This window comes from Lissotriton helveticus, chromosome 5_1 (assembly GCF_964261635.1).
Source record: "Lissotriton helveticus chromosome 5_1, aLisHel1.1, whole genome shotgun sequence".
In the NCBI taxonomy this organism is placed as follows: Eukaryota; Metazoa; Chordata; class Amphibia; order Caudata; family Salamandridae; genus Lissotriton; species Lissotriton helveticus.
The window spans coordinates 646,812,935-646,838,109 of NC_136065.1; the positions used below are offsets into that span (position 1 = coordinate 646,812,935).

The window sequence follows — 25,175 nt, forward strand, 5'->3', positions numbered from 1 at the left end:
TATGGGCCTAATTACTAGTTCCTCGTATATTCCAACCCATGTGTAAACTTTAGTTTACACTTGGGTCGGAATTCTGAGTTTGAAGGTATTTAACACATTTTATAATTATTGGATACAGTAATAACTACAGTTTGGGTGCATTTCGGCAGGTCAAGACTGCTAAAATGTAATAGGGGAAAACATACTGTATTTATCGTATCCTGCGGATTTGTGTGCATTAAATACCAAAATCCTCATGTTATTTCCCACCAACTCGTAATAGGTGCTATTTATCGCACCTGATAAACAACGTACTCCGAGGTACCGTTATTTATCAGGAACAATAAATAACGACTTGTCATTAGGCCCTATGCGGACTTGTGACTGAGACAATAACATGTTTTTTTTAGCTAAGTGGTTGAGCACAGAACACATTATTCCAATTTAGTTGATAAATATGGCGTCAATGGAAGATGATGTTTACTCTTTGATGAATTTGAATGATGTAGAATTTAAAAGGAAAATAATATCCTTTTAAAATATAAAAATACATAGTTTTACGAAATGTTCAGTGTGTGCTCATATACCGCCTAAATATTTTGTCTATATTGTTTTATGATTTTGTAAAACATTAAAAACGATTGAATAAATAAATACAAAATAAGCTATTCTTGCTCCTATCAAAGAATATATGACCTCCTAGACCGTAGACGTAAATGTTTCACAGTAATGTAATGGACAAAAAATATTTTATATGTAGCCATTAATAGTGTGATGATTTTAACACAGTTTTATCAGAAAGTGTACACTCTCCAAAAAGTTTTGACAAAATTGTTTTTCAACTATTTTCAGAATTTATTTTTCAAACCAAATTTTCCCACAGAATGATTTATGGAAATGCACTGTTCCCCTTTGTCCTTAATAAAATCACTACATACAATTGCTAATTAATTCAATATAGCTTCCCGAAAAAAACATAATTCTCAAGAGCTGATGAGGGCTAAGCTCAAGGGACTTTAGTCATTTGTCTAGGCAATAGGCAATGGCCAGATGACAGCACCCTGACAAATGCAAATTAAAGGCCTAAAGATGCCAAGAAATGAAGTCTGTGGAATGCCTCAGCCCAGGACACCTTGAAGGGCTTTGTGTGGATCAAAAAAGGTGCACTAAATCTGGTACTCAGGTTATATCGTTAAATTGCTTGATCCGCTAAGATAAAATCAGCGCACTGACATTAAGTAGTGGTGGGATTCAGTTATCTGCCTAAAATGTTATGAACTATGTCTTTTTCCATGGAAATCGTGTAGGGGTTGCTGCTGAAAATGGTATGGTTTTATTTAAAGACCATAATTTACACAGACTCTCAGCTTTTAGATGACTCGTCAACTTAATGCCTGGCACCCACTAGAGCAGGAATGCGTGGTCATTCCTGCTGGAAACAGCAAGGAACCTATGCCCATGCATTATTTGGCAGAGAAACTGATGCTAGGAGCATCGTTTATGATCTGCCAAATGTTGAAAGTGTGACTAGATTTTTTTTCTTGTGACTGCATAGCTGCCTTCATCTTTCTTTGTGAGAATTTGAAGGTATGTATTAGTTTTGGACACATAGTAGGACCTTTTTAGCCACTCCTTCCCCAAGGTCTAAGGTTCGGCGATATCATTTCTAGTGCCCACACAAGGGTCAAAGGTCATTTGATTCACTTTCTGTAAAGCCAACTGTTACAAAATATATATGAATATCCTTATAAATTCATGTGTATGCACCCAGTATTTCCCCATCACCAACAGTCAAAGGATGTGTGATGGCTGCTCGGTTTTTTGCTTCTAATGATTTTGCTCAATGGCATCATAAACACGAGGTTCATATTGCAATTACCTTCATATTGTTTATTTAAAAAATGTTTGACTACGTATGTTCACTGGAGCTCTATTTTTCCAATGAGTTAGATTTCTTACATTGCATCTTGTTAGAGTGTTGTCCATTTTTTTAAATATTTTATTAAGTTACAAACCCTTGAGTTTCTCCAGGTTTCTACTGAGAAACCCATGCAGACCTCCCTTGACGTCTGAAATGGAATACACCATTAAGTTAAAAAATGCCTTACTTGCATAATGGTAGTCACACTTCATGAAGATGAGAGAGGGTGAATTAGGGGAATTATGTACTCGAGTGTCAACTTACAGTGCGAATCTCAATAGAAAGACAACCACCCAAAGGTAAACCATGTTCTGAACCTACGCTATCAAGTAAAACACTGCTTTAAATGTATGACCACAATCGCACGTTTCACCTCAAAATGGAAAGTTCAAGCTGATCACTGTAGGGGAGTTAACAAATACTCATCACTGTAGGGGAGTTAACAAATATGTAATTCCATTTCAAACACAGTTCATGGAGGGGTCGGAACGACTTTTATAGATAAAACTTACCAACATAAATATTATCATTAGTTACAAAATGGGGAAAAATAAATCTCATATCTTGTTGCTGGGCAGATTGTTGCTTGATATTCACTATCAACGCAAACAAATGCTGTGTTGTCCTACTGTGACTCTTGTGAATCCCCTCATGTACCTCGTGTAAACTCAAAACATGTAAAGCGCTCTGATAACATCGGGTCTACCTAGTGCTATATAACTTTCAAAATAATAATAATAATATGTTTTAAACTTGCACAACAAATTGTGCTGCCTGCTATGAGCAAAAAATGTTTCATTGTGGTCCATTGACAACAAGGCTTCAACTCAACCAAGAGCACAAAAATAAAAGCAAATCGCTCTTCTCTGAAGACAGGGGTCCGAATAAACGTGCTCTTTAACACTATACCAACAATATAAATGTTTACACTATCCCATTACTAGTGTGATCTTAAAAGGGCCATCTGATAAATAATATCACAATAGATCTCACGAAAACCCATCAAGCTTCATGAAAGAAAGGAACATTCGAGAATGCCTAATATGGATGATAGTATGAGACGCAGGACTGGGTAAGAAGAGTCGTTTTCTTTTCTACACTAGATAACCATCTAAGAACTACTGGAAATCATGTAGCCTTCAAGATTTTGCTGTCATCAAAGTTTAAGGCAAAACCTTTCTGACAAAAATGGTGGACAAAACCTTAGAAACGTGGTATTATAAAAAGGATTATGGCGCCTCTCAGTAGAATCACACCGGTTGATTTGGGTTTATAACATTAATACAAAACGGTGCTAAAGGGTTAGAGAACCACACAACTCTACAACATTCGAGCCTCAACTCTGTTCATAGTATACTTCAGTCCCCAGCATACGTTAAATTGTCAACTGGTTTCCCTATTGTGAAAAAAGCACTAAATTATATCATCATCATGCAATAAAGTTTTGAAACAGTTCCGTCTGGTTCTTTTTTCGTTTTATTTCCGTGTTCTTGTGTATCAGTTGAAAACAGCCACAGCCAACACGTGTTTCGTCGCTTTTGGGGGTGTAGTCCTGCGACTTTCTCAAGGCTAAATGCTTCAAGTCAGTAGCTTTTGAAATGCGGTGATACTTCCGACCCACACAGGGGTTCCGATGTATGCGGCGTGTCCACGATATTTAAACAGAAGTATAGTATCCTTTCCAACTTTATTTCTGGTTCTCAATGTCTTATATTCATTCCGAAAAAAAACACGCCGCTGCCGCTCTCTACCGTGTTCGGTGATCAGCTCAAACTTTCTGACAAAAATGGTGCTTTGAAACACTTTTTTCCAAGTCATCAATCAGCAGAACAATGACTGTGGCCAAGTACAGCATGACAGAGAGACAAATACAATTTAAAACATTTTAAATCAGTTAAATTTCAGACACACTTAATAAAAGCAATACCAAACGCTCGTGAGCCTGCTCTCTTGTAAGTTATTAATCCTCCTATTTCCCTCTGGTCAATTTTTCAATAAAAAAATTTATGCCAGAACATATGGAGAACTTCAGCAAAAAACAACTCAGACTGAATTTATAAACTGCCAATAATAAAGTGTTTTAGCTGAATCACTAATTTTCAGTCACTCTCTTGTACTATCAGCTTCGAAAGAGTAAATATTAAATTATTAGTCAGAAGGGGATTCTCTTAGGCCAGACTTCGGCCGGATATCCATGAGTTGAAAAACCTCGTCGCCACTGATTGTTGCATACCCAGGAAAAATAATAGAGTTGCCAGGTTCAGCACTAATTTCACCGCAGGCCTAGTGTGCTGGACGTGGATTGTCCACAATGTGCAACATTGTGTGAACACTGAATTCGCCTCATTAGTCACCCACTCTCTGCCATCCCTGGAAATGTCATTTGTGTTCCACTCTCTACGCAGGCGCCCCCCTTCATCTGCGCCCCCACCTCCCTCGCCTCTCCTGACCGTGAAATCCACAGTTCAGGAGCCCAGAAGGTAGCTGTCAGGGCAGGGCGTGTGTCTATTCGCTCCCACTGGTCAGAGGGGTGGGGGCAGAAGCGTGTGGGGAGCCTGCACCGCCCCACAGACCCTGAGACTCAGAGCAGCTCAAGGCACACACTGGAATGTGCAAGGAGCACCAGCAGCTGTCCCAGCAGCAGCTCGTCTAGGACGTGGTGTACAAGAGTGAAAGCACTAGCAGCACCACCATCATTCTTTTCATTGTTGATACTCTTGTTATTATTGTAATTATTAGTATTACATTCACTGGTATTATTATTATCATCATTATTAGTAGTATTAGTAATATAGTATTAGCATTATTGTTCTTATTATTATTATTGCTATTGTTGGTATTATTATTGTTATTATTGCTACTGTTACCTTCACCGGTATTATTATTATTATTATTATTATTATTATTATTATTATTAATAATAATAATAATAATAATAATAATAATAATAATAATAATAATAATAATAATTCTATTGTTGTTGTTGGTATTATTAACATTATTATTAGGAGGAGTATTGTTGAAATTATTACTATTATTATTGTTGTTATCATTACTTGTTTTATTAATAATATTGTTATTATGATTATTATTGCTGTTACATTCACTATCCCCTTCGCTGCTTGCGTCGGCCAACGGCCGTCTTGCACACTACCTTCGTAGTGCTGTGCACGTCCGTTGGCCGACGCGGCCCCGCCCACTCCGCTAAACCGCCGCACCACGGCCGCGGTTAAGCGGCTATTATCATTATTATTGTTATTGTTGTTGTTTTTATTACTATTGTTATTGTCATCAGAAGCTGTAGTATTTTACTCTTATTACTGTATAATTAAAAGTTGCAGTATTGTTATGAAAAAATTTCCTATTATTATTACAGTTTTTATTAAAGATTTTCCAATTGCTCTATCATTTATCCATTGTACCACGTTTTATTGTGTAATCGTTTTTATAGGAATTCAAGGACTGGAGGTAGAAATAAGCTCAAGCCATAAATCAGATTCTCTTAAAGTAAACATGACTTTGTCCACAGGCACTTATGTTGCTTGCATCACACACACAAATTAATGCGGCGCAATAGCACAAGCGCTCTGTAAATATAGTTGAGCTAGCCTTTCCATTTGATATATTATGTAACTCTTTTGTAACTCTGCACCAAATGTGGCAAACACGGGGTCCATTTAGTTTTGAATATTCATTCCGCATAAGCAGTGCTTTCATTTTGAAAAGAATACGTGCCGGGGCCCAAAGTTTTGCTCAGATGCTATTGATTGGGGGTACAGAATACCAAGGCTGCATAAGTGTTGGTTCCACCACGTCTTTTTTCATCCACCACCAGACACTTCCTCCCTTTTTTTCACTCTTGATGGTTTTTTATTTCTAAATCCCTATGTTCTCCTTTTGTCTGTTTTTCTGCCTTTCTCTTTTTTCTTCTTTCCTCCTATTGAGTTGTTCTCTCTTGTTCTGGGTCAATGTCTGATGAGGAAACATAACTGTAGTCTAAAAATGAGTGCCGGCGGGCCCCACTTGCGGTTACCAAGGACAAGGGTTGCTAAAGAGGTTGAAAATGTATTAAGTGACATCTATTATGGAGGTCTGAGTTGGAAGACGAAGTCCCATTCAAAAGTCTTGTTCTCAACTTAATAATAAGCAACAAGACACAGTTACACCAAATTCAAGTTTACAGCTAATGTATACGAATAGGTAGTTTTTGCGGTTTGATATAAGTCTGTTCAATATTTTTTTGAGTTACTAAGAAATTATGAATGCTGATTCACTAGTTATACTGGCACCACTAGAAAATGTCTTGGACATCATTGCTGGCAGGCACTGATTGAGGTTCGTAAACCTACACTGAAGTTTGCAAACATGTTTCGATCTGATTGTCTGGGGGTCTAACTGAGATTTCTTACTTTGCTGCTCGTATGGTATCTATGAATGGTTTGTTTGTTTGTAAACCACACTGGAAAACTAAAAAAAAGAAGAAAGAAACAAAATTGGTTCCTGCACTGTCAGCCAACCTCATCTAGTGTGAGCCTGAAGAAGATGAGTCACATTGTAGAAGTAATGGTTATGATTTAGTTCCACTAAATGTGGTTTGAAACTATACATGGTTCCTGAACCAATCTGTAATATGATTGGGCCCATTAAAATAAAATGTGATTACCTTTCTCACCATTATTGATTGATTGATTGATTATAGTAATCACCACCACTATAGATTCATCAAAAATTGGTTAAGAAAATGATATAATAACAAAACCCCAAAGATTCCCTGAAAAACATTTATGTTTAGCAACCTTATGGATGTGAATAAAAGAACACAACTACTAAAATTAGCCAGTTATGGTTAACTGCACTGATTCAAACAGAAAGAAGCAATTGCGTAAAAAAAAATCAATGTGACCGCAATAAGCATGTTATTTGCAACAGCTGTCCTTATAAACAACCCTTCAGGCATGTATTAATACATTGCCAAGATCAAATTCCATATTATTACATGGCGACACCATAGACAACTGAAGAACTCCCAAAATACTGAGATTCTGCAGCAAAATCTCTTAACACAAGAAAATACCAATGCCCTTACTCACAGCGTCTACTTCATGAAATGTTATCTCTTCGCATTAACTATTTCAGTGTTCACTGATGTTAAATACCTGTATTTATAGCTGTACCAAGTGAAAAAACAGCATGGCATAAACAATATATGGATATCTACAAAGAGTAATATAGGATGTAATATTGTTGTTATGGGAGGCAAGGGCCCTTGTTGCCCAAACAAGGCCCCACCTCCCACAAATATTACACTTTGCAAATTTGTATGCATCTATGTATACTGGTTTTAGAGCTATATCAAATGTGCTAACTTGTAACATTAAGTTTTATACAAAATGATGTTGCCAGCACGTGTTAATTACTCTATTAAAACATTAATTGAAAAGTGCTATATGAAATCAGACAACCCAGAGTACTAGGAGCTATATAATAAAACAATGCCTAATGCTACCTAAATCAGGCCAGCCCAGAGTAATAGGTGTTAAAGTTAAACCCATCCTTCTATATATGCATGCCTGCAGCAGAACCCACTTAGTCTTCAGCCTTGTCTCTGTCCAAGGGCCATTGGACCTTTTTACTGTTGACATTCATAGAATGGACTCGCTAAGTGTAAACCTCTGAACATGGCTTTTGCAACTGCCATTCAAACTGCACAGCTGGAGTGCAGGCAGCATCATTTAGTAAACATGAAGAAAACCATTGACAAACCCAACAACAGAACAAACATACTATTCCTAAACAAAATCAAGATAGTGCCTTTTCTAGACAGGAACAAAACATATGTTTCTATTATTTTTGTAAACATTTAAACTGATGAACAAACATGTTCCATGCTCTCAACTATGTTTGCACTTGTATTTTTTCCACTTGATAAACAATAAACTTAGAATATCTTTTCTTAAATCTTCATTTGACTACTTTGGTGTTGTCACAGTTTATGTTTTATGAACTTTAGGTCTTATCATTTATTTAGCATTCTCTAAACTGAAATATATTTGGCCATTTAATAATATATTTTACGACACACCTCAGCGATACACACTTATTTTCTTTGAAAAGTTAAGTGAACCCCGGCGGCATGCATGCCTATGGTAAGCATGTTAGACTCAAATCTACGCAGCCTGCGCCCAAACACCCTGAGCTACCCTATGAAATCAAGGTGCAGTAGTCCAATACCTGCTCAACCAAGTTTCAGGATAGGCCAGCACACGTTATAATTCCTGGGAAGTTCGAATAAAGGGCCTCATACAGCCTGGCAGGGCAACGCCTCTTTACCTAAGAAGCAGTAGGTTCCCATTTTGTGTATTTCTTGTTTTCACTAGAACTAGAGCGTAAACCACACTCCACGGAGGGTAGCAAAGTGCTGTACAATAAGGAACAGGCACTTCTGCATGTTGTTTTAACTGGCGCACATATGTATTCCATGCGGAAATCTAGAGTGGAACCTCAACATATGGCCTCCTGGAAAGAAAAATAAGTGATTATTTTAAGGGCCTCTGCTAAAGCCTTTAGGAGAACTCAGTGGGTTAGGCACATGCACCAAGGCGTGCAAAGTAATGGGGAACATCGGGCCTACTGTGCCTTTCCTCCTTCAGATGAGGATAACTCAAGCTCTTTAGACTTTTGTAACATGGGTAATAATAAAACCTTACATTTGAGAGTCTAAAGACTGCTCAGTAAAAATAATAACAGTGATAACAGCCATAATATCATTTATCTTTCGAATACTTTATTTCGGTCATTGGACCATAAATGTGCAAGTGCAATAAATCATACAATACATTAAAACAATCATTGTAAGAATACACATTCAAGTAACCAACATAGTCCTAGGTTGTAACTACAATTGGTGAACCTACGACCCGTTAAATATCCGAAAAGGGATATACAAAGTATGTAGTACCCTGATAAAATATGCTAAAAATATTATTAATAATAATAAGACCACTGGTATCTAAGGTACAGTTATAATATAGTATATTAGTAGTAGTAGTAGTAATATTAGATTCAACACTGGTAATAGCTGTAATCGTAGATTTTTGCAAGCTTTCTTTAACACTGAGGCCAATATTTGAAAATTCAAGAAAGTTGAACTAAGCAAACTAACCACCTTTGCCTCACATTTAAAATAGGATGAAAGCAGGCTCGGATAAAGAGCTTTTCAAACAGGGTTTTCCTTGCCTGACGACTTTTGCATTCGATTCAAAACGTGCCAATATTTCTAACTATACTACATTACTTGATGTCATACATCACAATCATAAAGCTCAAAATAAAAGTAGTACATTCATTCAGAAATGCAAAAACATAAGATTTGTTGTTCCTCCATGTGAAAATGTATATGTATTCCGTTTGCTCTGGGTTGAGGGGCAATATTCGGATTCAGCATTAAGCCAGGCCACTTTTTTTTGCAAAACATTAATTTTGAATTAAATTCACGACTAAAAGTATTTGTTGACATTCCGCATACATGAACGTTGTCATAGCAGTCGCAAAAATATGACTTTATTAGAAAACAAAAACATTTAAAAAACAGAATGTAAAATATAGCAAGCCCTATTTACATTGGCTCAATTTATGCTCTACACCACAACACGCAGCAAGCCACAAATCCGATGCTTTGTAATGCAAAACAAATGCCGAAATGCGGATTTATACTTTCACATGAATCGCTTCCATTGTGCTCCACTTGTGCAGCGCCAACGCCACCCAGTCCGTCTGGGGCAGAATGGGTAGCCGTGGGCCGCGAGGTTTAAAGACTAGCAGTAGCAGGAACCCAGATGTCGAATGAAATCCAGAAACGGGGTCAAGCAAGCAGTGTGTTCGCGAGAGGTGGCCATTTTATAGTGAAGCGGGGGAGATAGGCCTCGGTACAGAGCGAACTCAGTCGCACGTTTTTTGACTCGGGGAGTGTTTTTGGGGCAAGGCCTCTGCAGTCAAGCTCCTGTGGTGGATGGTGCGCCCCTACCGATGGCCTGTGAGAACTGCAGGTGCCTTGGAACAAGATGGGCCTCGATAGGTCATGACCTTCTACGGAAGCCACGCGGCGGCAGTTGAGGGCTTGTTTACATTCACTGGAACAGATCAAACAGTGAGCCCCCTACACTCCTAGGAAGTGAACTCTACAAATACGAGTGGCCTTCGACCGCATCTCTACAGACACGCTGTGCAATTTAATTCAACACACCTGCAACCCAATGGATCTTCATATTTTGTTCCACATGAAAACATCAACAGTAAATGACAATCTAGGCCTGTTTCCTACAGAAGCCAATCTACAACCGGCACTTTCAACCATACACACAAAAGTGGCATATGAACATGGTGAAAATCGGAGCGCTTCCGGGACCCATCGGGTTTGGAAGCGCTACATAAATTACATGTAAAGTGGGGATCCTTAATCAACACCTGCGTAGAGTATAAGGAAACACCATACAAATACAATTAAAGTGACACCCGCCAAACTGCAAACTGTTCCCTGCAGAAGACACTTAGCCAGCAGCCATCTGAACAGTTTTAGCGTGGGAAGTCTCACAGTTTACATTCGATGTAGCCCAGCGGCAAGAGCTGCTGAACCATGTTCAAATCTCCGCCTCCTCTCAACCTACTGTAACCCTCGGCAAATCACTTACCCTCAACGTGCCTACACAAAGAGTATAAGGTATCCGTTCCTTAAAAAAGTATAAGGTATCCGTGCCTAAAGAAAGTGTAACATATCCTCTAAAGCGCTACAAAGTCCTCGGTGCATAGTTCGCGCTATGTAAAACGGCACAAAACATAATAATGCTCTTGCGTTACAAAGTACCGGAACAGCACCATACGGCAGTTTTCTGAAAAACAGTAAAACATACTCCACCGACCTGCAACCACCCCTCAGTCCTAAACAAGGAATTGTAAAAATCATCAGTTAACTATTTCATACGAATGAATACGTTCATTAACAGGCGAGTGTCTCGGCAAGGCGTCGTAGCGCTTAACACTGGCACTTTTCAACCGAGTGGCAGCTCGGAAATGGCTTGCAATGGGTTGGTACAAGAGTTCCCACAGGCGCTTACCTGACAAGTTACTACACTTTTCTAATATATAAGCATTGTATATGAGCACTGACACTTCTGAGCAGGGCTGTAATGTTTGTATATGGTAATGCCGGCCATGTTCGGTGTTTGTAATATATTTAGACGAGAGCAAGGGTGCTTGTAAATTCTAAAAACCATTTTGTAGCCCGGCTGCAACAGTGACAGTATACGAGTGCTGACACTTCTCAGCCGGATTGCAATAAATGTACATGAAAAAATAAAATACTGGTCCAACTCTAGAGCTCGTGAGCTTTTTAAGAGGGTGAGGCTCGGCGCGGCTTTTAACAGGATGTCTGGGTCGAGGCACTGTTACTCAGTAGAGTAGCGACGTTGTTGATTTGCAAGCACTGTTACTCCAGGGACAGGTTTCACTAACTTATAAATGGAAATACCTGAATTTCTCTGCCGCGCTGCGCCCTTATTAATGACAAACTGGGAGCACCATTTCTCAGTGGGGCTTGAGTACTGATAATACATAGCACTGGCGCTTCTCGGCTGGTTGGCAGTACTGATAATCAGGACCACTGGAATTATGCGGCAGGAGAGGGCCACATTATGCAGCAGGTTTTGGTAAACTATGCAGCAAGAAAGGGCAAATTATCCAGCATAATGCGGCACATTTTTTAACAGTTTGATTTCATTATTTCGCCTTTTTTTAAACTTGGTAACACTGTTTTGTCTGTACATTGGTTGCACTTCTTCAGTACCAATTCAAAACCCATATATAGCACTAAGCAACAGAAAGCTGACCAGTCCAGCTTTGCCAAGGGCCTTCCTCTGCGTGGCAACACGTGTCACTGCATTTTTAGTAACGTTTAAACCGTTAAAAGTTAAATCAACATTTTGTAGGGGGCTAAAATCTGCAGATTATGCAGCACATAGTGGACTATGTGGCAAATGTGGTAAATCTATAATTATGTGAAAATCGACACACAATCGCATAATTCCAGTGCCCTGCTGGTGATATATGTGCACTGGCACTTTTCAGTTAGTTAGCAGTACTAATAATGTACCAGCACTTGTACTTTTTAGTTGGGTAGAAGAACTGCTAATATACAAACACTGGCACTTCTCAGCTGGTAAGCAGTACTGATAATATACGAGCATTGGCACTTTACAGTACTGATAATACACCAGCACTGGTGCTTTCCAAGTTGTTGGCAATACTCATAATTTAAAATCAGTGGTATTTCTCGACAGGGTTGGATACTGGTAATATGCGAGCACAAGCACTTCTAGGCTGGTCTGCATACTGATAACATGCGAGCACAAGCTCTTCTAGGCTGGTGTGAATACTGGAAACAAGCGAGCACAAGCACTTCTAGGCTGGGGAAAATACTGGGAACATGCGAGCACAATCACTTCTAGGCTGGTGTGCATACTGATAACATGCGAGCACAAGCACTTCTAGGCTAGAGTGAATACTGGTAATATGCAAGCACTTCCGTGCTGGGTTATAATACTGAAAATATACAAGCACTGATATGCGCTGGGTTGTAATAAAGGACAATGTCACTTCTTGTCTGAGTTGTAAAACTGGTAATACACGAGCACTGGCACTTCGTAAAGGGTCCGGATACTGGTAACATGCGAGCACAAGCACTTCTAGACTAGAGTGAATACTGGCAATATGCATGCACAAGCACTTCTAGGCTGGTGTGAGTACTGATAACATGCTAGCGCGAGAACTTCTAGGCTGGTGCACAAGCACTTCTAGGCTGGTGTGAATACTGTTAATATGCGAGCACTTTAGGCTAGAGTGTATACTGGTAACATACAAGCACCTCTGGGCTAGAGTGAAAACTGGTTATATGTGAGTGAGCAGGAGCACTTCTAGGCTGTGGTGAATACTGGTAATATACGCGCACCAGCACTTCTCGGCTGGGATGAATATGTTATAGGTGAAGTGTCTGCCGCCTCTGGCTCGGTTGTAATACTGGTAATACGCGAGCACTGACAACCCTCCTCTGTTGCTACAATAGCCTTTCAATGTAAGCACCGGTACTTAACAGGCGGATAGCAGCACTTCTCAGAAGCGTGTTTGTACTGGGCGGGGAGGGAGAGGGGGGGGGGGGGCAGTGAGTATCTGCTTATTTTCTTTCCAAACACCGCCTGCAAGTGGCTTAGCACAGGCGTGTTACCGGGTATTCGGCTGAAAGGCGCTCGCCTTTACAAGCTGCACTTAGGAGACAGGCCATCCCCGCTCGCCGCTATACAAATATTTACAGGCCCGATATAAAAGCCCCGGAGCACCTTCCGCTAACGGACAGAGAGCGCTGCCCCATACTGTCCCGATCACCTGACTCAAGCTCACGGCTGCCTGGCTTTGATCAGCGCAGAATGAAACTCGAGTCTCTTTTTATACCCCGAGCGGCTCCACAATGCGCCCTTGTACCTCCAGACACTTCGGCTGCAGTGTTATTTCTTCCCCGATAAAATAAAGTTTATATTAAAAAATACCGAAGCAGGTAAAAAAAATTACATTGATGTGAGGTTGAGGGGAACGTCCCTAGTGCGGTCTAGAAAAACAGTAACTTGCGTGAGGAGAAAAAGTGCAGCAAAACAAAAGCTGCAATTTTGGGGGGCGTTTTCCCCAAATACTTTATATTGTAGAATTCTGAGATTTCAAACACAGTGAGTGCGCCAAAGCCTGGACAGAAAGTTTCCTATAGATGTTGGAATAAGTTCAAGTTGCGTGTGCCTCTTTGAGACTGGCACATCGGGGTGACTCTGGGGGCATGAGGTGGGCGCTACCTTATGTCCACAGCAGAGGGAGGGTGTGTTTGGGGCTCCCGGGCACTTGTCTGCTCACGGAATCCGCTACAGTGTAAAACACAGAAGGAATCTTCAAAAACAAATTCTATTTTATCTGCTCACAATCCACGGGCATCAGTTGTAATCCGTACCCAGGAACATATAATTGATGGGCAAATATACCAGTTACAAATACCCCATCGCCCGCGCGCTTGCCAAAAAAAAGAACGAAGCCTCGGAGCATCCGCAGACCCCAATCTCCCTTGAAAAATAAAATGCGCGTCTCAATCACGACTCTTCTGCCGCTGCCTGACACGGGCTTCCGTCTTCAGGTTGCCGCCGTCAATGGGGAAAGCAGCTCCCAGACGGGAGGGAGGCGCTTACTTTGCTGTTTCACATAAGGTGCTATATCATTCATGGATTTCCCGCCCCTCCCCCGGCCTCTTTGTACTCCGGGTCCCCATTAGCACCACCGTCGCCGCACACACGTCTGCATCGAAAGCAACAGCACCCCCCCCCCCCCCCACCCACACACAGCTACTGCTGCATCCTGCATGCACGGTGTTGACACAAACACACACACACACACATATATATATATACATAAATAGAGATACACACACACACACATATATATATATACATAAATAGAGATATACACACACACACATATATATATATATATATATATATATATATATATATATATATATATATATATATATATATATATATATATATATATATATATATATATATACACACAGACATAGATATACGTAAGTGTGATATGATGTGGGGGCAGGCCTCTGTGCCTGCTCCCTCTGGGATGCGGAGGCTGCGGTCCCAGAAGCAATAATGTAGCCTGGACCGGTCCTGCCTCGCGCTTCTCCATCACTAACGGGCGTTATAGGGATGCGACTGGTACTGTTGATTCTAGTGGTCTGCAGAGGGCACACCCAGATGTGACTATCCCTCTAAAACCAGCTGCGCCCTCCAGTACCAGCCCTGCATGTGTACCGGCGCTCGCGGCCTGTCATCAACAGGCCAACAGGCTCGGCCACCTCCGAAAGCCTCGGCTGGACCACGGACAGGCCCTCGCAGGGATGCCCGACCTGTACATCCCATGCGAGGCTCAACCCAAGCCCCCAAGCCCTGCCTGTTGAAGGGCTGGGGGCTCCCCCCAGGAGCCCACACGTCTCTCGTTCCTCGTCGGATGTACCGACTGCCCCTCCTTCTCCCCAGCGGCGCACAACTGGAAGGAGTCCAACCCGACGCCGGATTACTCCAAAACAGAACGCCCTCTCCCCGGGGGCTGTGGAACCAGCCTGGGGCAATGCTGTGCATGGAAAGATCCCAGCGTCATCTCTGGTCGATGCACAGCCGAGGGTAACAACAGTGCTGGTAACAAAAATTACAATGCCATTGATCAAAATAATCGCCCCCACCGGACCACTACAGGCACACACAAAGCAACCACCTGACCAGGAAACCCCTCCCCCTCCACTGGTCCTCAGTGTGGCCACAGAGTGACAGGTCCAGACAGACATGACGCTGTCATCTGCCTGACACAAATATGGGTCCCCATCAAGGCCACGGGAGCACCCTTGTGCATCAGTGCTCCTAGCCACCAGGGGGCGCACTGCGGGGACAACTGTGGAAATAATGTCATGCCAGCAACAAATCACCACCCAGAGCACACTTGTGACGAAACTGCACAACAGAAACCTGTTTGGGAGTAGGCTGGTGTACCTATACAATAGAGGGAATCTCTGCCCCCATATGTCTCAGGACTGACCCATAGGGGGTACTTCAAGCAGGACTGTCACTGAATGACATCCAAGACTGAAGTCAAGTCACCGCAAACCAATTCCTGATTACAACTCTCCAGTCTCCTTTTCAAACTTTAGACCTGACTTCTGAAGGAGTGAAACCCACTTTCATTCATTATGAATTAGACTCCCAAATATAATATTGAGGGGGGGGAGAGGATTGTGTTTTACATTTCAGTTATAAACATAGCTCATTGCAACTAATCCAAACGGGCTGCTGATAGCCTTAATGCTCGCCAAACTAGCCAAGCTGCAGAAAGGGGTGTGTGTGTGGTGGGGGAATTAGACGCCTCAGCGAGCCAGCCACATAATGACCAGTCCTTTCTTCCAATACAACACCTCTACGTGATCTATCAAAATATAGAGGCTCCATATCCCCCCCCCCCTGCCCACAGAAGACACCCACCCCTCAAGCCGGGTAGGGTGGGGGCATTGGGGCAGACCCCCACCTCATCACCTTGAGGGGGAAACCTACGAGATAAATCACCTCAACCTTGCCAAGGGGAGGAACTGGCGAGCACACCCACCACCGCCTCAAAAATACAAGGAAAGTGAGGGAGACACTGCCACGCCAGAGGCGACAAAGTGAGCAGAACGCCACCCACAGGGATGCAAAGTGGGGAGACCCACACCCTGATAAAGCAGCAACCACCCTATCTTGGGCAGAGGGCCACATCGTTGTTGAACTTTGCACACACATGCCACCCAGCACCCCTGTTGCAGCCCCGTGCAGACTTACCTTCCACTGCACGCGCCGCCGGCAGCAGCACCAGCGGGAGCACCATCCACAGCAGGGCCATGGCGCGGCGGGGCTGGCCAGAGCAGGCACTAAAGGGGGGCCGTCCAGAGATCCATGGGGACCCGAGCGCAGGCAAAGAAAGGCGGCCGAGGGTAACCACTTCCAGGAGAGCGAGCCATGCAGAATGAAGAGAAAGAGGGACCGAGAGGAGCCCAGGCTGGGAACAGTCCATCCGGGAGCCCGGCATGGGGGGAGGCGGGCTCAAAAGCGGACAAGTCAGGTGCAAGTCGGGGAGCACAATCACGCGCAGGTCTGCGTCAGTACCTTGTAGTACTGTATATGGAACTCAGCAGACAGGCTATCGCCGACACGAGCAGACAGGAGCAACGTTTGACCAAGATGAAATCGGATCCCCCTGCTTTGCGAATGGTCTCGCCCAGCTGTCTGTCATGCAGAAGAAAGCCGTGATTTCAGGAGAAATGCTGCCCAGGTTTGATAGAATGCTGCAGAGCAGGGTCTGGCGGTGCTGCCGGGGTCTGTACAGTGGGTCTGGGCACAGATCGGGCACAGAGCATCATATCTCACCCGGCGCACCTCAGCCGCACACAGGACTGCGTCTGGTCAATAATTCATTTTTTCCCAGAGAAAGGGACACAGCTTGTATCGGCACACACAAAAGAACAAGTCTGCACGCGCGAGTGATGGGGGCAATACACGGATTCGCTCGCGACATGCAGGGTCGTCGTTACGCTAATAACGCGTAGGACAACAAAAAACAAGGCCGAGGAGGCATCACATATCGACTTTAACTTCAATGCAAAAATAAAATAAAAATGCATATGATGAAGAGGGCGCAAGAGGGGACAGCAGCCAGACGGGGTGTGTTGCAAAGTGCCATTGTTCCGGTGGACACTGCGGGTCTGTGCTGGCAGCCAGTGGCGTCCCTCCCCCCTGGCAGCGTTCCCCGTCTCCTCACATGTGCGCTCTGCAGACCGTCGCCCCCCCAGACCCCGTCAATGGGTCTAGGCAGGGTTGTTTATTGACTGCCCTCCCCTACCTGTCAGGGGATTGTCGTCTCTTTTTTGTGAGCGGTATATTAACACGTCTGCCTCATTTTTCAGAGCGTGTTGCATCTTTTAACCCTTCATGTGCAGTCCAGGGGCAGAAAGCACGCAGCCCACCTGGGATCATTAACATGATCGTCATAGTAATGCTCAACTGTTTCTCACGCTTGGATGTTAACCATTAAGATCGAGGCGGTAATCTACTGTTCGGGCTAGCAGGTTTGCCCTGATTTTATCACCAGAGTAATGTTGAAAGGCTGAGTTGTACTTGACAAGATGGCAACCTAGGTTTGCATGTCTTCTGCATTGCGCTGGTGCATTTACCAACTGAGTTGCTATTTCACAAGGCGCTTCGACAAGGTGTGTACACAGGGACTGTCTGGGAAGCCGCAGGACTCTAGGCAGGAGGCGAGTGCACTCTTTTCCACATGATCTCATCTCTTTGCACTCACACCACTGCACAAGGATTGACTTTTAATACCATTGACAGGAAGACTATCATTTATGGGTCCGTCTCAGGGCAACCCTTACGTTTCATCCCTTACTATCTGGGGGATGGGGCGTCTCAAAGGGGTGTGGCCGATGTAATTAATGACGTGGCTTAAAAGCACGCATGATAAAAATCTGTGCTTAGCATAGTGTGCGGCCCGCCTGGAATTTTGCTGTTTCTGTCATTGCATCCAGATATATAGGACAAGTAACATTACACCTACAAGAAGCCAGGACTATTGGCTTTGCCAATGGTTGTTTGTTGCATAAGATAAATAGGCAACAACTATGGCTTCGTTGCATATAATATTGAAGATGCTTCCATTCAGAAATGATGAGACTGACAGAACTATAACGAATCTCTTTGAGTTACATCATAGGCTGTGAAAGGTGGCACGGCTGCAGAGTTTAGATTTTTTTTTCACCCTGAGGGTGAGGGTAAAAATGGAGAGCCCGAAAGGGACCCGTCTCAGCGCCTGTTTTGTAGACCTGCTGGTGTTGAGCACCAGCAGGACCCGGCCCACTTAAAGCCCTGTCCCCCTTCCTCTCTCAGCAGCCACACATTCAGAAGTCATTGTACTTGGGGAGGACTGGTGGTGTGCACCCTAAATATCGAACCTACAATGGGCACATATCGAGACGCACAATACCGAGGACAAACTATTGAAAAAAGGTATTGGTAAGTATGTCTAGATTTACTAGGCCTAACTCTATATATATCTACCTACATGGTACATATATCTTCAAGGTACTTAGATGTGAAGTTAGGAAAAGTAAATCTTTGCTTCTCTGTAAGCCCTTACCTTTCAATAAGTTGTCCCTCCATAGTCTGTCCTTAATAGTCTTGTATCACGATTTTCTGGGGTTGATATTCAGTGGTACAATCGGAGGAGGTCTGAGGACGGGCGCACACTTACAACCCACCGACGCAGGAGATGGGCATTAAATGGAACACTTGTCACCAGAGACTACAGACCAGAACAGAAGCAAATCCAGGAAGTGGGACCCGCTAGAATAAAAGTGAGAGAGGACAGAGCAATACATTTCCTCTGAGTAGGTTAGCACCACCTCTACGAGGTAAAGAGTGGTGAGAGCAAGAGATAGGAAAGGGAGAGAGGCAATTTGATAGGACTTACTGAATGTGGTTTGTCTGGAGGTTTCAAAAATAAGAGGGCTGGAATCTCAGTATAAGGTTTGCCCTTCCCTCTGTCAGCTTCCATCTAGGATAAAATCTTCCCCCGGGATGCTGAGGCTCCTATCCGAAGCCCCACACCTACACTATCAAGGAACATCACTACAGGCGTCTGTCTACCACAGTACCTCAGAAGAAATTGAAGCTTTATAGAGTCATCCCGTTTCTAATGTTTTTCAATAACTAATCACTTCAAGATCCCAAATCCCTGAAACAATTCCAGTCTTCAGCCATTGCTTCCTAGTTACCTTCGGTGCTTGATCAGGCACTAGGTGACGAGGGACGACCCTTGTCTGAAAGCAAGCAGAAGAGAGTGACCAGGTGGTTTGAAGGATCTGGGTCCTGCAACCGTTCAAAGGAAATCTTTCATGGGGCGTTGTGCATGGCATAAAAAGAGCAGGCGCATATAAGGGCAGGGCTCTAACCGATGGGGAGAGGGGGAAAAAGAACATCACAAATGTGTTTGTTCCTAACGGGAGTCAATTTTAATAAATTTTAGGTAGAGGCAATCCTCGCCTGTTCATTGTTCTCCCATTACAGTACTTTCATAGGTAGTTAGTCATAATAATTCCTTTTCACAGAGTAAGTTTTCTCCCATATTAAAGTCATATGCCAAGCACACATGTAAAATATTTATTGTACAAAAAATTAATTGATGTTCGAGGTTGAAGACAGAAAAGATGTCTGAACAATATGACAGTAATCACTGTTTTGACCAGGAGTTGAAATATCCATGCCCTTAATGATAGGCTAGCCTAATTTGTATTGTCAGCACGTTTCAACCCAATCTCAATCACTTCTGGGCGGCCTCAGGACAAGTATGCATGTATACACAATTGAAATCCATGTATTACACAAAATCTATGTGCATGTGCAACATTTCGTAATGATTTCACCAAACAAAGGAAAATCCCCATCAGAATTATCTCTTCTTTGCATAGCTCAGACCAAGGAGATGTCTTATAATAACAATAACTTTTTTAAATATCCCCAGTGGCACAGGGCATACAAACTAGGATTAGGCCAAACGTCCAGAAGAAGAAGTTGATATTAGAAAATTCTCTAACTTCACCACTGAGCTTGGGCTATTAAAGACCAGCAAGTATGCGATAAACAGGTTAGCCCCAGAGGAAGTAAAAAAAATCAGTACGCGCTATTGCAAAAGACTGGAATTGCCAACTTTGACTCACAACAGCTCAAATGCTGCTGTTGTTATCCTAAACACTTGGTGCAATCAGTAATTCCCAAAAGGATACAGGGTTAAGCATATGGGCATCTGAAAAATGTGTTGGAAAAGGCACCATGAGTTCCTGTGATACATGCAAGGCCGAAGTTTCAAATACACCTAAAGCTCTCACCTTACTGTTTTACTGAAAAGTTAGAGTATTATGCTACTTATTTAAAAAAGATCAGGGCGGTTGTGCTCATATCAATATCTCAATTTAGTTGAAAGGCAAGTTATTGATTCATCAACCCTTTGTATCATCTTCCAAAGAAGATTGTTTATGTTGGACACTGAAAAAAAGAAAACACATTTTTCCTTGTAATCGAAGCTACATTATGAATTTTATAAGATTACATTTATTTAAAACAAACCGGGAAAATATGCAGCGAACTTATTCCACTGCAGCAACAAAAGTGGTGACAAATTAAAGAAGTGGAAATGTTGATTCTAGGGGATGAAACAGTAAAGATTATTAACAATTTATCGCTATCAGTCGATTCAGAACCTACTTCTGATCTTCCTTTGTATTGAGTGTTTGTTCCTTGTAGGTTAGTGGTGTAGTAAACAATCTCTTTCAAGTAAGGCTATGTAGTGTTACTATCATAATTTACAACATCTCTTTCAGGTTTAGTTGTTTTTTGTTTAATGCAAACGATTTAAATTCAGCTATTTCTTTTCTACGAATTATTTAACACGCAGGAGTCCAATCTGTTCCCAGAGCTTTTGAGAGTGCAGCCTTAAGTCCAATATTATGTATCATTGCGCAATCCACAAGTATGTGATGGAATGGACTATTTTCACCACAGTTCCTCAGGCAGAGTGCAGAGGGTATTGCGGTACCATGTCTTGGCCTATTTTCTGTGTCATAACCTTGGGGAAACAAGTTTGTTCATTCACAGTGCGTTAAGAGCATTTTAGGGTGCAACCAATCATGCATTATCACCTGACACAGTATGTAGGGGGCATTATTTTATGTCACAGTATCCTTGAGACTTTGCTTGGCTGTACACATTTCATAGGTGCATCCGATTTCGTTGGAAGGACATTATTCTTCTGGACACAATGTTTATGCAGTGTTCCTCTAGAACCAAAATCATTCTGATCAGCAATGGTTTGGTTGCTGCACAAAAAATAATATGTCTGGGATTCTATGGCGAATCATGAAGTGTTAGATGGAAACACAAACCCCTTACAAAATAGTCTTTAAAAGGAAACATTTATGGCATGGTTCGAAGGCTAACATAATAGCACTTCATTTTCTTTTGACCTCATCAGCAGCAACATGCAAGAGCGATATTCTTAGATCAATTAACATTGAATAAAAACAATAAAACAGCAGAGCATGCAGCCATCTTCCTTCTTTTATTGCTGCTCATCAAGCAGTTAGTATTTGTCTTTATATTGTCAGAAAAAATTGTTTGGGTTTTAATTATGGGATGAAGTGTGGAAATGGTTGTTTGATTGGTAAGCATATGTGAAAAACAAGGGCCCCCTGAATAGAAATAACGATTCCTAGGACAGGGAAATAAACAAATGTGCGAAACTTCCTAGGCAATTACAATAGGGGAACTAATGCAAGGAGGGACGGACAACTAAGTAAATGCACATACATTTATGTATTATTTATTTATCAAACAGGATTTTATACACATAATTAAAAATTACAATTTATGAATCACAATTACATACAAAATAAAAAGAATATTAAAATCGTTTTATATTCCCGTTTGTCACGCTGCGCCGTGCTCTAGCAGCTAGACATTATCAACGCAGGATTTTGGAAATGTTTTAAAAGGTATTTATACCATTGATGTAAGGACTCCCGTATCCCTTTTGGAAACCCTGCAGTGTATGTTAGAGATTGTAGCCATATCAAGTGAAGGCTCGAAGACAGACATACCTTGTCTCTGTTTTTAAAATTTGTGTGGCTCCTGAAGAAGGCGTTGTTTTGAACGCCGAAACGCGCGTCGATAAATATAAATTTGCCACATTCTGTTTTAAAATATTAATTGCTGTTTTCTTTAATGTTGGTGATTTCATTATCATTTTAATATTCTTTTTATTTTGTATGTAATTGTGATTCATAAATTGTAATTTTTAATTATGTGTATAAAATCCTGTTTGATAAATAAATAATACATAAATGTATGTGCATTTACTTAGTTGTCCGTCCCTCCTTGCATTAGTTCCCCTATTGTGATTGCCTAGGAAGTTTCGCACATTTGTTTGATTGGTAAGTGCATCCTTACTCCTTATTTATTTTGGTGGTAGGTGCTTGCGTATATAATTTTGAGAAATTTGGTTTTAGAATGTAGTTGGATTATTAATGCTGTATGGTTTAAGAGCTATTTACTTACATTCAGCTTAGTCACTGGTTCATATAGGAAATGTCAATGGGTATTTTCAATACTTATATTCTGATGTTTAAATACGCAGGTATTCCAGAATATTTGATGACAGTGGTACACGGCGCATTGTAGCGCGGCATCGTCAGATACATGCATTGTTTACTTACTGACAGTCTTTTTTACTCTTCCACGTGCCATTTTAAGGGGCATCAAATTACGCGAGGAAGCCGTATTCTAAGTTTGGGAATACTGCATATAGCAACATGATAAAGCGGAGGAACTACTTGAGGGATGTCAGCTGATTACGCTATGGTCCAGAATAATGCTTCTGTCTGAGGGAAAGTGACAGTTATTCTTTTGTCGTGATAATTCTGATTAAGATTGTCCAAGGCAGATAAGAGTTCATTTATAGATGAGGAGACTGGCGAACGCGTGAACAAGGCACTATTAAATTGCTGGGAGAGAAACTACAAGTAAAAAGAAAATATTTGCAGTGAAAGTTGAAGTTGAGTAAAACTGGACATGACGGTCCAATCCAACAGAAAGAGACAACTGATGGAGAAGCAAACTGTGTGTTCATTAAGCAGGTGAAGGGCTCAGGGACACAAATAATTACTTTGGTCGCCAGAAAGCCAAAGAAGAAGTCTGATTCGTTTCTTTCTGGTGATGGGTCATCAGGAAGAGGGAATGTTGGGTTAATGTGTTCTCTGGCTTGGATTCTGATGAAGTAGAAAGGTTTTAAAAAAAAGAAGGTTACGTTGGAAAAGAAGATCAGAAAAGTTGGTTGAACCTCTTGGAGGAGAGTTAAAATGACCCACTTTTGTCAGTCACAGGAGTGGTACTCAACTCAGTGTGTAGTAAATTAATTGGAATTCGAGATCAGATGAGAGATTTCAAAGGAAGTGAGGGTGAGAATTAGATTAGAATGTCCAGAAACCTTCTTGTCAAAACATTCAGTGGCAGAGCAAGCAAGGGACCCACGTCTGGGCATACCCATCCCGCTTAGTGCAAAAAATGCAGTGCAAACAAAACGATGGATTAAACCCATGTCTGAGACTAGAAGTGAATGTTCAGTATTCAGTCCATCATTTTTTTCCTTTTGTGGGAAGGGTACATCCAGACGTTGGTCCCTTGCTCACGGTGACCCTGGATTCAAGCTAGCCTGGCTGATGAGGGGTGATACCCCAAAACTGGCCCCGGGTTGCTTGTTTCCTATCTACGGAGGACCTGGCCTGGCACTGCAGGCTGGACTGTTTCCATGAGGAGCAGGGTCTAGACTGATTGAACATGCCTGGGCCCAAACTGGGGTGGTGGGGTGAGCACAAAAACTATGGATTAAGCTCATATCTGTGACTGGGGTTAATGTTTGATTTGTTCAGCATACAGTCTATCCATTGTTCTTTTTTGTATTTTCGAAGTTAAGCAGGATAGATGACTTGGTTAGATTTGGTCTATGCATATTTCACAATTCCAGTGTTGCACGTGCATCACAATTATTTGAGGGTTCTGAAGTGTTTTGCCTTGAAATGATAAATCGCCGCCACAGAAATAGTTCAAGTAAGCTTATCACAAGTTCAGAGCGATGCCACCAACAAGCAGACAGATACTCCAGCAGTTAGCAACTTCCTACAGCTTTAAGCATATACATTGTAAATGATTCAATAGCATTATGATGACAATACACTCAGAAGAGAAGTATTTGCAAGTGAAGTTTCACAGTAAGGTGCAGGAAAATTGTCAATAATTAATAGAGAAGAGGACTTTAAGTGAGCCTGGCAACTGCAAGGACTTTCTGCAGATGCTTTATGTTTTAACAAACAACCATGGGCTTTCGGCAAACAAAGGGATATACACTGGAATCGAATAATGTGTTTGTTAGCGTGTGGAACAACGTGTGGATCATGCTTCAACTGATTAAGTACATGTGGTAAACTTTCTTTCTCAATTAGGTAGGTCAATCTTGCTATATTATATGATTATTTGTATAGGTTGACAAATTCAACTGCACAATATTAAATTTATGGAGTGCATGTTGGACAAACTTTGTTAATTTGGAATTTGGTTAGGATTGGGAGTTTTTGGCAAAGTATAACTCCTTTTGGGATGTCAATGTGATTTTGCAAGGGATGAAAGTTTGCGGAAGAAACTAGAATATCACTTTTAAAAGGATGACATTCAAGATGAATATTTAGTCGTATTAAATTTCATATAGGAGGGTTTTAGACATGAAAATCTAGGAAATGTCTTTTTTTAATTTTTTTATTTTTATTTCAATCCATAGCAAGAATAAATAAGCACTAACATCGAAGTTCATGACATCTGATACCACACAAGCATATCGGAGTTAATAAAAAGAGAAGGTTCACGACTAAGGTAAAATCAGATTTATTATATACAATTAAATACATGCCTGGACGTAGAAAAATGATTTTTTTAGCAATAAAACGTACATTTTTCATATGTTCTATCATTGGGCCCCATATATACATACCAAATGTACG

The 25,175-nt window shown here is 41.6% G+C and overlaps 1 protein-coding gene across 6 annotated transcripts in view; it reads right to left on the reverse strand.

Moving 5' to 3' along the window:
• EPHB2 (EPH receptor B2) overlaps positions 1-16,542 on the reverse strand; it is an 805,310-nt gene extending 788,768 nt beyond the window's left edge. For 3 of the 6 annotated variants that reach the window (XM_078643039.1, XM_078643036.1, XM_078643035.1), the window contains exon 1: positions 16,357-16,523. In XM_078643039.1, coding sequence (XP_078499165.1) covers positions 16,357-16,417 — 61 coding nt within the window. In that variant the 5' untranslated portion in view covers positions 16,418-16,523. Of the gene's footprint in view, positions 1-16,356 lie in introns of all 6 variants that reach the window. The other 3 variants (XM_078643038.1, XM_078643040.1, XM_078643037.1) reach the window with 3 other exon arrangements.
• Positions 16,543-25,175: the final 8,633 nt, after the last annotated feature.